Below are 15,860 nucleotides of genomic sequence, written 5' to 3'. Positions count from 1 at the left end.
TGTTGAGTCAATGCCACGTAGAATTAAGGCAGTTCTGAAGGCGAAAGGGGGTCAAACACAGTATTAGTATGGTGTTCCTAATAATCCTGTAGGTGAGTGTAAATGGGATGGAGAACAAATTGAAGACACCTCACAGTATAACATGACACAGTTTAACACCACAAACTGCAATCTTTAGAATTACACTTAAACTGAACTGAATCAACTAACGTAACGTTTCTTTGCGTCTTTCCTCGTGGGAAGTTCCCAATTTCCGAGTACAAAGGAACGGCAGTGACAGATGGGGGAGACCAACTCCTGCGGAATTAATAAAAATGCCTCTCTAATTGTGCGCTGCATAAGATTTTAGAACGGGAAAGTTGAGATTTTCTGCTGAACACCATTATGTATCTTCCAATAGGTAAGATAAATATGTGACCCCAGGGGGGGCGTCTAAAGGAACTGTCAATCACTAAGATTAACATTAATTGTTGCAGCTTTAAAGGATTCAGTTTATGAAGAACATCCTTTTGAAGATTTCACAACAAAGAAGACACCATCATGACAATGTCATGACTTTCAAGGGTGGGTGGGGGCTACATAAGTAAATAGGACAAGGGTGTACTTTTAGAAACATGTGCCCAAGGGTCCAGTCTGTGTCAGGGACCAAAGGACCAGTTACATCCACTTTGAAACTGAGAGCTACTTTCAACCGCGGAGTGATTCAGAAGTCTGAGAAATTAAGTATGAGAATTATTAAATAATATTGTCATTTTACCAACAAAGTGAACAAATTCAGAGTACGTGGTGGTGTAACAGAACAAACCACATAACATGCAATTAGTAAACTGCAGGATGGGATATATAATGAAGTTAAAAAGAATACACATATCATACTAGATACATGACTTAAACACCTTACTAGTATTATCTTAACATACAAAATGATATACTGTAGAACAACTCTGACACAGGTACACAAAGATTAGTTGTGTAAGTATCCCACACATGATTTACTCAGTCACATAGCTATGTCTTGGCCTTCAAAAACAGCAAACCATTAAAGCTAATGACTCTATAACGTTACAGCGCTGCTTGAAAAGCCATTATCAAATCACATACAGTCAACAGGTGACTAGCCAACCAACAAAGCTTAACTGGGTAAAGTTATTCAAAGCCCTTCAAGCACCTAACCTGCTGACTTGTGTCATACTCATAGACTGTATTAGTTAATAATTAATATACTATTAATAATATACAGTCTATGGTCATACCATGAAGAAGGTAACCTCCATAACATCAAGAAGCACGCAGCAAGTTGAAAATCACAGACAGCCAAGCAGCTATTTAACCAGAGAAAGAGAGAGACGGACAGGCAGGTGGCGTAACGTTATCTGACTCACCTTATTTGTCGCTGAAGTCTCATCTTGCTACTTTCTTTCATGGAGGTGAATTATGAAGGCCATGTCCAACTGCACTTGTTGCAGCAATAGTTTATTTGTTGGTTGTCTCTTCTTTCCATCATTAATAGCTAGCTAGCTAACTGACGAGCGTTCGCTAACGCTAACAAAACCAGAAACCACGGTGACGTTAGGTGATAGTATATTAGCAGAACTGAAAAAAATACGTTGTCACTTATTTTAGCTTAAATGAGGTCGTTAACTTTATTTTATTTTTATAGTAGTATAGTTAGTATTACTGGCTTCACAGTTTAATTAGCTAAGAGTTGTTTTTGTCCTCAGATAACTATTCATTCACATCGTGTGTCATGCCATGAAAGTGGGCCTTTCTGATTGATAGCTACACATTTCAACTGCACCCTGCTGCCAGTAGACTTGTCTGAACTGTAAAACTGCAATTTCACCTTTGACCACACGACGAGCCACTACATCCAACAGGGCCGCTGTTTCGCTCTTTTGAGGGAATAATTGAAGACGAGGAAGAGATGGCGGCTACAACACAATTTTTTTTTTTTAATTAAATCACAAATAGCTTGTTTTGGGATATTTGTGTATCTTTTTTGTTTTAGTTTTTATTTTTAACCATTTTTATGACGTTTTAAATATTGTTTTAATGTGGGCTTAATGGGCACCACAAAGTCCATATATTGCGGTAGAAATCTCAACAGTGGATACCTAAAAAATCCAACAAATGCAACTTAACCTATCTTTGTCAAATTCAATAAAAGTGTTTTGTGACGTGGGGTCATGAATGTATAAAAGGTCACTGAGTTTTTTTTAAACATAAATATGAGTACCCCCAGCCTGCATACGGTCCCTCAGTGGCTCGAAATGGAAATAGGTGTAAACAGAGCCCTGGGTATCCTCCTCTGCCTTTGAGAAAATGAAAGCTCAGATGGGCCAAAATTGAATCTTGCCCCTGATGAGGTCATAAAGGGGCAAGGTGCTTTCCCCCTTTCTCTGCTTTGCCCATCCAGAGCATTTGGACCACCCATGAGAGAGAAACATCATGGCTTTCAAATGCACAAAGTCCCCCCCCCCCCCCCCTCAAAAGCTACAGTCCTAAGGAAGGCTCAGTGTGGGACTGGTTCTAGTGGCTGTAGTTCTGCACCAAGGCTGAATTTTGTGAAAGAGACTTCAGATATGTTATTAGGAGACCAGTAAGGTCTGTATAAAAGAAACTTCAGATATGTTATTAGGAGAACAGTAAGGTCTGTATAAAAGAGACTTCAGATATGGTATTAGGAGACCAGTAAGGCCTGTATAAAAAAGTTTTCAGATATGGTATTAGGAGACCAGTAAGGCCTGTATAAAAAAATTTTCAGATATGGTATTAGGAGACCAGTAAGGCCTGTATAAAAAAGTTTTCAGATATGGTATTAGGAGACCAGTAAGGCCTGTATAAAAAGGTTTTCAGATATGGTATTAGGAGACCAGTAAGGCCTGTACAAAAACGTTTTCAGATATGGTATTAGGAGACCAGTAAGGCCTGTATAAAAAAGTCTTCAGATTTGGTATTAGGAGACCAGTAAGGCCTGTATAAAAGCATCCAAAGGGCACCATGTCACGAGACCCTTAAAGATAACGTGTGGGGTGAACAGACCACGCAACGTGTCTTCTCACCTTATGCAGTATTGCATATGTACACAAGAGGGAGGCAGAGTGCTACTGCATTTTTTTTTTTTTTTTTTAAAGTTCAACACAATATTTATCCCCATATCCTAAGCCATGCTTTTAGTAAGGTCTTTATTCTATATATTTTTTTCTGACTTGTTAAAATATTAAATCTTAAAAACTAATCCTGAACCAAATAAATCCATTTGTTGAATCAATCACTTTTTTGGCAAAACCCTCAACACATTCTCACTAGCTAAAACACATTGTGATGCAAACAAGTTCAACACAACCACACAGTTGTCATTGTTTGCACACAAAACGAGACAAAATTGTACATGTTTCTATTCAGGTGATCAAACCAATTGCAGAGCATATGTGCCAGTTCAGAGATGTGATGCTGAGGTAGAAAACTGTAAATCTTTAGTAATCTTTGATTTTGCAGTTTCATAATATTTTTGGGTACTATCATGTGCATTTTTTTTTTGTTCAATTTGTTCTTTGGCATTTTGCAGTTGGGCTAGGGTGTTGTAAATATCTAATATAGGCTTCGGTACAGACATTTACTGTAATATTGTATTGCACTATTGCAGTGTACAAGATAGTCACTGTACACGTTGTGACATATTTTTAGTTTTAATTGCAAAATGTGTTTACTATATGTTCATTTTGCATGAAGATGGTAGTTGCCAATGATTCAAACTTTATTATTTGCGAGTTAGACACTGTGTGGGAGTTTTTCTTTTCCACTTTATAAAATAAACATTTTTTTCTGTAACGACATGCCCAGGACACTGTGTTATCGGTGTAGATAATGTCTAATGAATGCCCTGTGGTCTTTAGTTATTGACTGGCATTTGTGTATGATCTGAAAGCGTTGTGTTTTGTGATTCTATTGAGCAACATCTTCATTTATAAACTCATGTCACATGTCAGGTGCAAACGGATGCTGTTAAACAAACTAACATCCCTGCAGCAGCCCAGGTCGTTGACCTCTCTGTATTGCAGCCTTCTCAGTGTGATGATGCCATTTCAAAATGTGTTAACTATTTCGTCCCGCCGTGGGTCGCTGTTGGCCCCTGTGTCTTCACATCTTCTAAGCTACTGTAAAACTGCTCCATGCATCTTGGTCGTGACTGGACTGCTGATGAGTAGTTGACATTTCAGAGCTCTCATAGAGATGCATGGTACAGTAAGCCTACTGTATAGGCTCAAATACCCCTGGTCAAATCAATGTTAGCACTTAAACTGCTAGGCTCCTGAATGGACCAGGCTGCAGACCACGTGGGTGCAAATTCGGCAGGCTATGTGTTAAAAAGAATATCTAAAACACACATTCATCAGGAGTAATTGAAATTAAAATTCAGTTGCAGTAGCCTAGTGTGAAAATGGTTTCTTTTCACATGTAAAATTGTAAAAAAAAACAACTGTATTAGCACAGTGCTATTACCAAGATTATAACCCAGTGCATTGGATGTTTTTAGCCTTCAAAATAAATGCAAAACTCTCAGTGAAGTATGCATCTCGCTCGGGTTCGCAAAGGATGTTTTAATTCGAAAGTCACAACCGGAAGTAGTATTTTAGATTTACATTGACATCAATTTCGGCGCACAGGCATCCTCTCTGCACTCCGCGCTCTGCGTGTGTGGAGTGAGCGGCGTGCGTGCGTATGTGTGTATGGAAAGCCAAAAGGGTGCGTAAACACAGCTCTGTGGGCTCACGTTAGAAGCGAGGGCCAGGTCGGTCTGACTGTTGCAGAAATTACCAGGCTGAATTGGGTTCGGTGACTGCTCAGATGAGGAGATGGCAGCCGAATCGACCCGGAGATTCACCAAGAACCTGCTGAAACCGGGGACGGCGGCGGAGATACGGCAGACGGCGTGCAACGCAGTCAGACACACCGCAGTGACGGTGAGTAGACCCGAATGGTTTGTAAAAACATGGAGGTAGTGAAACATGTAGCTATCACCACCTGTGGGCCCGAAGCTTTCACAGCTCTGAGCTTCGCTACCAATGCTCTACATCTGGAAGTGGATCGGTCTCATCTCTGCTCCAGCCTCAAACCGCACCACTGCACCGGAGCTCTGGCATTGGAGAGATAGATCTGACATCATTGGCATTCATGTTGCATCTGTTTTTACTGAGGAAAAGCACAGGCATCACAGTGCGGCACCGCTGTTCAGCCTCTGTCTATTGATCCTGCAGGGGGGACAATTCAATACGTTTAAATGGATAAGGCTCAGTAGGTGCAACAATCGCCACATTTCTTTCCACTATTGAACGCGCGTATTGGCTGGCAATAGTGCCTATTAAATCTAAGAGCCTATCGTATTCCCATGTGGGTTGGAGTTTATTTCAGTGTGGCGGGCTGGAGTGAATGAAATGCAGTAAATGGCTTGGTAGTAGGATAGTGGGATGCGGCATGACAGGCAGCGGTTTTTTACATCTGCCCAGCTGTGCACAGAAACATGGAGGGAGGAACAGAGAAGGGAAAGAGAGGGAGATGAATTCGACCTCCGGGCTTGATTTACGACCAATTCTATCATCTGGCTATTTAATGTCGCGAGTTGTGAAATGTATGCTCCGTGGGTGTGTCACCCTTTCTAATGAGAGGCTCTGATTGACACATAAGATAGTGGGAGGAGGGGTAGTCTAGGAAAAAAACAGCCACACGCACGCATGCAAACGCACAAACACACACACACACACAAGGAGAAGGATTTGTGTTTTGATGATGCCCTTTTGATTCATTTGGCAGAGGACAAATCCTCTACCTCACGTTTTTTGTGTGTGTGTGTGTGTGTGTGTGTGTGTGTGTGTGTGTGTGTGTCCATGCTGTAGAGATTAGCATAGAGAAAGGTCACTCCACTCGAGTCTCTTTGCTGCTGTTCTCTGCATTCTCTTCACTCTGGTGTTAGTGTGTCAGTGGGACACATGCTTAAAAGAGCACAGTGACAATTGATCGGAATAAAGAGGGAAAATGTAATATCACTGGGGTGCAAAGCAGACGACAGGATTAAAATGGAAAATAATTGAATGATTGAAACTTTGCTTTTTCACTGGAAAATACACATTTTCCACGAGCAGCCAGATGTTACTACTAAAAGGGGGTCAGCTAAAGAGCAAAGTACAATAGCATGAGTCATAAGAGTACAAGTTTACAGTCAGTATGCATGTTGCAATGTAGAGTACACCAGAACATTGATTCCCTTTATTGGATGTAGACATTGACTGGTGGGTCACCTTGTGTTGGTATTGTTTAGGACACTGACACTGGCATTGCACTGCAGAAATAACACATTGCCTTGCCTAAAGCACTGCAGCTGAAGTCACACATTGAGTCTGTGGGTTTTAAGCAAAGAAAATGACTAGTTCAAAAACCAAAAGGAAGTGAGAGATATACAGGAGATAAATGGTGAGACATAGTCATTGAGTGAGAACATGTACAGCCAGAAAACATGAACGACTTGCGTTGCCTGATGTCCCTCCATTATAACCACGTCGTATTAAGCATAAGCAATTATGCTTATCAAGACATTAAAGCCCCCATTTCTTTGTGGTCTACAATCCACGAATTGAGCTGTCTTCATAGAAGGCATTTTGACTTGTAACAGTAGAAAACGCACAGGTTCCAAAAATATAATAACTATGGCTTAATTTCATTTATCTGCTTCAGTTTTAGGGTCCTGGTATTGTGCATGTTATTAGTCACACCACTGATTTTCCTGCCATGACGAGTAAACATTTTGCTGTGCTAAAGGTGTATTTAGGTGTGGGACATGTGGAAGTTGGGTTGTGTATGCAGAGAAGGCAACTCTACAAAGTCTGATGCTCCAGATGTATTGCTGCAGCTAGCAGTTCTGCACCAATGCTCATGGGTTTTGCTTCAAAAGTGACTGAATAATTTAGGATTGATAATTCTCTTGGCTCTGTATGTTAAAAAACATAAAACATTTGGTGGGTTAAATACATGCTCAATTAGGGGCGGACATATGGATAAAAAGCTATTTACCAGAACACCTAACCCATTCATAACAAAAGGTTTGACGTTGTTTTGCTGACAAAAGGTGCTGAAGGTGACAACTGACATGGAAACAATGACTTGTCCCTTGATTTACGTCAGAATGTGCAAAGACTGACTGGTTAGTTTCTGCTCCTTCATATATGTTGAAAAAGCCCATGTTTCTAAAGATAGAATATATCCATAAATTATTTGAAGGCTTTCGATGTAATGATGTATGAATGTGGAGAGAGAGTGATAGAGAGAGTATGGTATAGTAGATAGATAGTAGAGTCCATGTGTGTGTGAACAGGTTTAGTCCAAGTCCATAGGCGTTGTGTGCACGTGTGTGGATGTTTTTGTCAGTGTGTTATTACATGGCCCTTGTTGGTGAAAGAAACCAGGTCAGCAGAATCAGGCCCTATGGCATAACATTTAATGAAGCGCGACCCTCTTTCTCTCTCTCTCTCTCTAACGCTCTTTCTTTTCCTTTTTTTTAATAGCCAGTTTTTTCTTATTCACTTAATTTCACCCCCCAAATCGCCCCATGACTTCCACGTTTCAGACTTTTTATATTTGAGTTGCTTCTGACATTGTCTTCCTATGTGTTTCTTACCCTTCTGCTGCTCTGTATGGGTCCTCAGGTTAGATCAGTGTCTGACGTGTGTGTGTGTGTGTGTGTGTGTGTGTGTTCGTGAGTATAGCGTATGTGATACCTGGTAAATCCCCCTGGTGCATGCTGCATTTTCCTCTGATGAAGTGCTCTGGAAAAGCAATCACTGCTTTCTGACTACTTCACTGTTTCTTATAGTGGTCAGCCCACCCATCCCCAAATATGCAGAGAGCATGGACGGGTAAATAGATACAAGAATGAAGGATGTAATGGTGGTTGGTTTTTTTTTTTTTAAAGCCACAGTTTGTTGCTCCAGTGACCATGAGATCTTTTCCATTACATCTTTTCTGGCCTCTGTCTGGCTCTGAGCTGCTGGACAACAACAACAACAAAAAACATTGAATTAGATGTAAAACTACACTGAAATATCAAAATTATGTTAAATATATAAGATAATGAAGCCGGATTTGTATCAGTCATGTCTAAAGTGTACATTACAGTTTGTACAGTGTACACATTACCAACAAAATGAACACTATTTCAGACTCATTACTGCTCATTATTGGCACCAGAGAGTGAGTGTTTAATATGATTCTGAGCTAAAGTGAGCAGCATAGCAGTGTAGACACAAGTGCCATTCTTGTTGTGACTCTGGCTGCCTGCTGGGATCAACCACATGTCATACCATGCCTCGAGGATGCCAGCCACACTAACCACACAGCCAGATTGGGGCCAACATACCGACCCTGGCGTCCTACTGTAGCTCAGAGTTTATTTGCCCAGTAGCACAGCGTTGCTTGTATGCAGTCACCTTCACTCGTTCCTCAAGGCCAAATGCATTGCTCATGCATTTTCCACACAGTATCCCAATGTTTTATGTTATATTATCAGTGTCGTGTCTTTCCTGTGGCGCCAGCTAATGCCACATCTTGCACTTGGCATCCTTGGTGCCCTTATGGTACTAGCTTCATGCTTGATCACATATTGACTATTTTTGGTGCACAATTTTGGGCTCCAGGCATTTATTGGGAATTTTCCATTTAGTTACAAACCAGTGACTGTCATCCAGTCATAGAGCTGAACCTGTAATCCCATAATGTAAAGGTATCAAATGTCTGCAATCATTTTACCATTTGTTTCCCTGATTCAGATTAATAGCTACAAATCAATTTAGGATTGTCTACAGTGCTGCTGCTAAGCATTGCCGACTGTTTACTGCCATTGGCCATTTCAGGTCTCCGCAATATATATATATATATATATATATATATATATATATATATATATATATATATATATATATATATATATATATATATATATATATATTAATTGTACTGGCTATGGCCGCCAACCAGTCAAAGTTAGATTTTACATCCATGTCTGTCCAGACTCGTGTAATGCATGAAGCCAAGACTGAAAGTATTTAAAAGAAGGTATTAAGTGTATGTTTTGGCAAAACATGGATTCTTGACACAACTTCTTCAACCCGACAGCACCGGAGATCTGTACAATCACCACAGTTTGAAGGTGGGCACCCAAGATTAGTGTCACCAATTCACTCTGAACATGTGTGAAATATGGTCACAATCTGAGTTATGTAGAGTTGTGGTGTTGAATAGTAGTCAGTAAAGCATTTTTGCAGAACATTAGGGTGTCACAGTAAAGTTGATCTTTATGGTATTAAATGTCATGACTTCCTCATTTTATCATATCAGACATTTGTGCAGAAGTTTGTTACAATTAATGTATGAACTGCCTAAAGGCTGAGGCATGTGGCGGGGTTGGATCAGTGTTTATAGCAGGCACACATAAACTTTGAGGCTTATACCTCAATGCAGAGGTCCAGGGTTTGAGTGTGACCTGTGACAGTTCCCTGCATGCCTCTCTCTCACCCAGATGTCCTATCGATTAAAGGTGGAAAAGCCCCCCCCCCCCCCAAAATAAAAATAAATAAAAAAGGCTGAGCCATAATTAAGTTCAGTTTAGATAATTCTGTTAGTTAGATAGTTAGATCATTCTAATAATTCTGTCAGCAATGTCTGCTTTTAGAACTGCCGGGAAGGTGAAACTAAACCACTCCGTGGTGCTTTGGAAACTGGCTGACGCTGATGTAAAGTAAATGTGACTTTGAGTTACTGGGCTTAAACATGTAAAACCATTTGGTCTTTTACCAATGCGGTTCACCTCCATGCTCATGTGCAAGCTCTCCTCGCCAGAGAGCAGTGTGTGTTCTTTCGCCTTAACACTAAAAAGTGAACACACATACAGTAGAAAGCACACTCACACTGCAGCGTTTCTTTTTCTTCCTGTATTTTTTCATACATGTTTTATATATGACCCAAAGCTTAGTGGTGTTAATATTTCATTGACTCCCCTTTAACTTGTCTTTTTTATGTTTCCCTCACTTGCATGATTTATCTTTATTTGTTATGTAAGTCATCTCAATTTACACTTATTGTTTGTTCCCGTTTTGATATGTTAAATATATGCACCAAATACACCTATTCAAATTCCTTGCAAGTAAAAACTAATTTTTTTTTACATATTTGTCTGATTCTGAAAGGAAGGAATGGGAAATTTCTGTAGATTTGCTAAGTGTCTCCTTTCCTCTCTACTCTATGGGCATAGGGTGGTTATTGGCTTGTCTCATTACATTAGTATCATTTTCTCTGCTTTCTATTAATCTATACACATCAGCCTTAATTGCTGTGTCTTCTGGGCTTATACAAGTCATGTTCTGTTTGTAGGTGTCTGTTCTTCTAGTAAAATACCACTACTGGGCATGTCTGTCTGTCTGGAGCTGAAATGTCAGGCAGTGTGGAGTAGTCATTTTGTTGGTGGGGGGCACCTCCCTACCCAGCATGCCCCAGTGATGTGATGTGTTGCTGGTGCATGTAGTCATTGGGGGCACATGCTGTCAGTCTGACTACGCTCTCTCCTCATGGCACATCATGTCGACTGCCTGGGATGCGTTGTGCACTACTGCTGACCTGCCATACATGTATATCAGCCTAATATGTCTGTCTGTATGTGTATCTGTATGTGTGTCGTTGTGGTGCATGTGGTTGTTCTAAGAAAAAAAAAGTAGTATTGTAGCATGAATAGGGGTTTGTAGCATGGATGGTTTGTAGCATTGGTGGTTTGTAGCATGGATGGTTTGCAGCGTTGTTTTATCTTGATTTGACCACAGTGTGCTGCTGCCCTGCTTCAAGAAGATAGCTGTCACGCTAGCGGGCAACATGTAACACCGACTAATATGGCCATCTCATGCGACTTAGTCAAACTGATAATGCTGAAAATCAACTGTCCCAGAGGAGAGAAACCAGTTAGATTACCAGTAATTAGCCTAGTCTCCAGGAGCTGTGCTTCTGTTACCGCGGCAACAGAGAAGGGTCAATTAAGATGGAATTCTAACAGGAAGCGCTCCTCGCATATCTTTACTTTTTCCCTTCTAGTATATCTTAGTTCATCTGAGCTACGGCTCCTCTGCTCTCACGCTCCCAAGTTATTAAGTTAAAATTGAATTAAGCTGTTTTGTGTTGCTGCTTATAGCATATGCTTATATGTTTATGTAGATTATAAATACATGTACATATAGGTCGTAATATGTACTCTATACATTATAGGCTTAAAATAGACTTATTGCTTTAACTGTTTCTCTAACCCGCCTCCTTCAACTGCTTTCTGGACACATCATCTACTGTGTTATATTTTTTATTTATCTATCTTTCTCTTCTCTTGTGAGATCATTGCTTGCATGAGGTCCAGTCTGACAGCAGATCTGCACTGATCCTGGATGGTGATGATAACATTTCACTGGAATTGCACCGCGTATGATTTCATGTGACATATAAAATTGATTGATTCATCCTGACCTTTCTGTCACATGCCTCTTATTACATCTGGACAGGGCAAGGTAGGACAGGAGTGGAGCTGGAGACAGGATCAAGTCTATAATTGGGTCAGACATCACTAGTATTGCTGTATCATTTGAAGAGAGCTAGATTGTAAAGAGGGGAAAACCAAGAAGAAAATGAGGGTGGAAGGGCGCGAAGGGGATGATAGATTCGGTAGATTTGTCTCATCCCCCACACGAGATTGCAATGAGGCTGCACTGCAGATAACTTGTCCTCCTGTGAACACTATGTCCTGTGTGGGAGTTTTTTTGTCTAATCAAAGGTTTATCAGGCAGGTGTCCAATGTATATGGACACCTGCCTGATAAACAGGTGTCGGTATGTATAATATATGTACAGTATTTGCACATGACAGGTTGTCTCGTATTACTAATGTTTTAGTGTACATGATTGTGAGTATTTTTGTGCTATATTCATAAGTTTGCATGCTAGCAACTTTTCAGGTCCCTATGGACACTCGTGTAAGGTGGAGGCTGGGGGTGTGGTCTGGACCAACCTTGCCACTTTGCCCGTTTCAAAGCCATGATGTCTCTCTCTCATGGGTGGTCAAAGTGGAGATAGGGGAGGTAACCTTGCCCCTTTATGACCTCATAAGGGGCAAGATTCCAGATCAGCTCAGCTGAGCTTTCCTTTTCTCAAAGGCAGAGCAAGATACCCAGGGCTCAGTTGGGTGACCTTAGGCAGGCTGGGGGAACTCATATTAATGTTAAACATTTTCATTTTCATGGGTCATTTAAGAAATTACACATGCTGAGATATTCATATGTTTTAGTCCATATAGTTGCATATGAAGCTGCTTTACAAATCAACAGAGGCATCATCTCCTTGCCTGCCAATAAACGTATTCTCTTCCAGAAGTTGGGCTTTTGAAAATCATACCATAGTCTTGGTTGTATAAATTAAACTGAAAAAAAGAGACTCTCCTGCCAAGAAGAATGAGGAAAGGAGCTTTTGTCCTTCGACATCACAATGGAACTAACAAAGTAGCACTGAACACTGAATAATTATCAGGGTTTATAGTGGAGGTGAGCCACCTCACCAAGAATAAAGACCACGTCCGCTAGCGTCATTATACATCCAATAAATATAACGCATTTTAAATTTTTGTGACATAAAAGTCAGGTAAATTGAGCTGATTTCCCACAACAAATGCTGTATTTTGAGTGTGGGTGTTGTCCCTTTTTAGGCCAGGTCACAAAATAAGAGGCATGATGCCCCCCACTCCCCCCCTTCTTTGCCAGACAATTCCCCAGGGGAAACCTTTATTATACTATAGCTTAATTAGCACTGAGACATGGCACTATGACATTTCACATCTGTGTCAGCTCTTGGGTGCACAGCTTCGTGACCTATTGTAGATGATGCATGTGATGAGTCACACACCTCACATTTTGTTTCCCCTCTCCATCTTGGGTTTGGGCGTACATCACATCATACACTCTATACTGGATGTGTCAAACCAAACTTGTGAAAATGTCACCACTTAGATTGTGTTTGTACAAGATCTGATAATGTGGGACAGGATGTCATGCTAGCCCTGTCTCCTTTTCTCACACCATACATTTTGAGTCTCTGAACAACTCTGCATGCATCTCTTCTGAGAAGCTGTGCAGTTCGGGGAGCCTTCGTCATGCGGTGCAACCTAAATGTGTGTTCATATCACTTCACATATTTCATCAGCAGGGTGACAGTTATTCTCTTCCTCCCATCAAGCCTCTCCTCACCATGTCTCCCCCTCCAGTGTTCCCTTACTCCTATAATTCACTTCTTGCTTTCTGCCTCCCTTTGCTCTGCTCCCTCTCTGCCTTTTTTCTTCTTCTTTGCCTTTTCTATCTCTACACAGATTCCGTAATTGCCTACACTTCCTTTCAACTCGCTCATTCTCTCTCAAAATCAACTGGATTACATTCACCCAGCTCCTCAGTTCTCACTCCTTGTCATGTTGAGTGAATGCTTCTGGTGTCACCGGTGTGTGTGTGTGTGTGTGTGTGTGTGTATACATGCAGACAGGAGAAAAGAGAAAGGGATTAGAGCAGATGAATAGCTCTTTGACATTTGTTATGACTGAGCTGCAGACGACTCAGCCGTGTTTGCCCGATAACAGTAGGACCGTGCACTGCCAGGCCTTGGTGTGCGTCTGTCCCCATCTTCTCAATGACTCATTCAGAAAGGACAGAGAAATAAAAGCAGAGCAAGCACATGAAAAAACGAATCTGAGCCTGTCACTAGTGTCTCTTGCTGAATTCCCCCACTGTTTGAACTCTGCGTGAGGCTGTGCAGTGATCTCACTAGTGTGTGTGTGCTGGGTGTAAACGTAGGATATTCGTTTTTTTTCTCAATATGTAACCTCGTAGTGTCACACTGCCAGTTGTTGAATTGTATTAGAAGACAAAAAGTCTGTTTAGTCTAGGTAGGAAAAGTGGATAGAGAGAGAAAGTATTTCTCTGTCTTTAATGCCAGTGTTTGTGAGAGGTCACATGAGAGGAGGAGAGAGAGAGAAGGAAAGAAAGAGAGAAAGAAAAAAAAAAGAGAGGTCCCCGGGGCTCCATGCATTGTGCCAATGTACGTTTACAATAGGCTCTTTGGAGAGGCTTCACAGCCAGTGAACTGCTCCATTCAGACTCAGCTGACTGGGCTTTGCCTCACTAGAGCTTAACTTTTATCCCCTCTTTCTCTAAAGCTCTCCATCCAGTTTCACCATCCTGCCCCGTACCTTAATAGACACCACGTCAATTTGTACATCCAAACTCTTTTCAGGACCCCCAGGGATGGTGAGGAGGGGTGAGGAAAGGGGGGGACTACTTCACATACTGGACTAAGAATAGTTCAGACTCTCCGCGAGTGAATTGCAGTGTTGTGTCTCTCCCTCACTCTGCATTCCAGAGTAGGAGGCCTGAATATGCTACTGCCATTACCGTCCGACCCCGGTGCCCTGCTGCCCTTGCCCTGTTGTATCTGCGCACACACACACTATCACACACACACACACACACATACTCATACACTGTGTGGCAGTCATACGTGATGTGGACTTTCCCTCATTAACTGTCTTTACTGGCTGGACAGGATCAGACAAGCAAGGATGTTAGGATAAAGTATGGTATCCACCATTTGCACAAGCCATCCTCAAAGTCTATAAATCTTAAAAGCGAACTGTGTTTTTTGTTATATGGTGGAATCCTCTTAGGATCTTTTTGTCTCTTTCTCCTCTGCCTGTCTAACTGACCCCTGCTGGCTTTGATCATTCCGTCTGACCAGCCAATAATCCTGTTTGACCGTGGATGTCCTCTTGGCCCTGGTGTAAGAAAATAAATCTAAAAGAGATAGAATCAAGCAGCCATTAATACTATTTCACCAGCAGCAACCACTTCAGTTACCCACATCCATCCACACATACACACAAAGAAAAAAAAGCACCCACATGCATGCACACACAATATTATGTCTGCAGAGCCTGGGCCCCTGTTAGAAATAAAACAAATAGTTTTCACTTTCAGATAGTAATGTGTCTCTTGAGTAGCAGCGCACAAGAACAAATAGCTGGCATAACTGGCCATGGCAGAAGATAACTGGCTGTTGGTGAAACGTTTGATTGAAATATGTATTCTTCAATGGTGACTTCCTGGCACATTATTTTTGACACTTCTTATCTAATGGCTGGACAATTCACTGAGTTTATTAAATTTCTGATGTTAGGAATCTGAACTTGAATTGCAATTTTTAATACATGTGTGTAAAATTACTTACAATGGCTACAAAGACCAATGACATCTCACCAGTGTATAAATAATGCACTTTTGCATTTAATGTTGTCCAAGTAATTCAGGTTTAATTTCAGGCCCAGTCCTAGCTTATACCTTTCTCAGGTATTAGGGCTTTTAAAGGTGTATCGCAGTTTTTTCTGCCAAGTTGCAGGAGTGAAGATAGATTTGACTTAAAGATGCCAGTTCCACTTACGGCTATTCCAACTGACTGACAAAGAGAGTGTTTCCTCTCTGACATGTGTCCCACAGGCCCAATGGCCCCGAGCCCAAAACACTCAATAAGTGAAGGGAGTTAAGGTGAAGGGAAAGGAAGAATACTCAGATCCAGGATTGTCTGTCATGCTTGTGGATGCTCATATTAGCGGGCAGGAGTCTGTAGGATTTCTGTTTTGGATTTGAAGCCTTTCTACGGGTCTGCACTAGCTCACTGTACGTGTATGTCTGCCTTTGTATCTTTCTGTGTGCGTACATCAATTGTGAGTGCCTCAAATGGCAGCCAAGGAGCTTGGGG

General features: G+C 41.3%; 1 protein-coding gene and 1 long non-coding RNA gene across 2 annotated transcripts in view; one reads left to right on the top strand and one right to left on the bottom strand.

The window, feature by feature from the left end:
- Positions 1-4,666: 4,666 nt before the first annotated feature.
- The window catches only part of dock10 (dedicator of cytokinesis 10), a 64,433-nt gene continuing 53,239 nt past the window's right edge, over positions 4,667-15,860 (top strand). The window contains exon 1 of the mRNA XM_034868042.1: positions 4,667-4,964. Within this exon, the coding sequence (XP_034723933.1) occupies positions 4,857-4,964 (108 nt within the window). The 5' untranslated portion in view covers positions 4,667-4,856. The remainder of the gene's footprint in view (positions 4,965-15,860) is intronic.
- The window catches only part of LOC117942540, a 20,729-nt gene continuing 13,964 nt past the window's right edge, over positions 9,096-15,860 (bottom strand). The window contains exons 2-3 of the long non-coding RNA XR_004656149.1: positions 12,427-12,431; positions 9,096-9,227 (exon numbers count right to left, since the gene is read on the bottom strand). This is a non-coding gene — a long non-coding RNA (uncharacterized LOC117942540). The remainder of the gene's footprint in view (positions 9,228-12,426; positions 12,432-15,860) is intronic.

This window comes from Etheostoma cragini, chromosome 3 (genome assembly GCF_013103735.1).
Source record: "Etheostoma cragini isolate CJK2018 chromosome 3, CSU_Ecrag_1.0, whole genome shotgun sequence".
Lineage (NCBI taxonomy): Eukaryota > Metazoa > Chordata > Actinopteri > Perciformes > Percidae > Etheostoma > Etheostoma cragini.
This window is presented reverse-complemented; position numbering and strand designations above follow the sequence as displayed.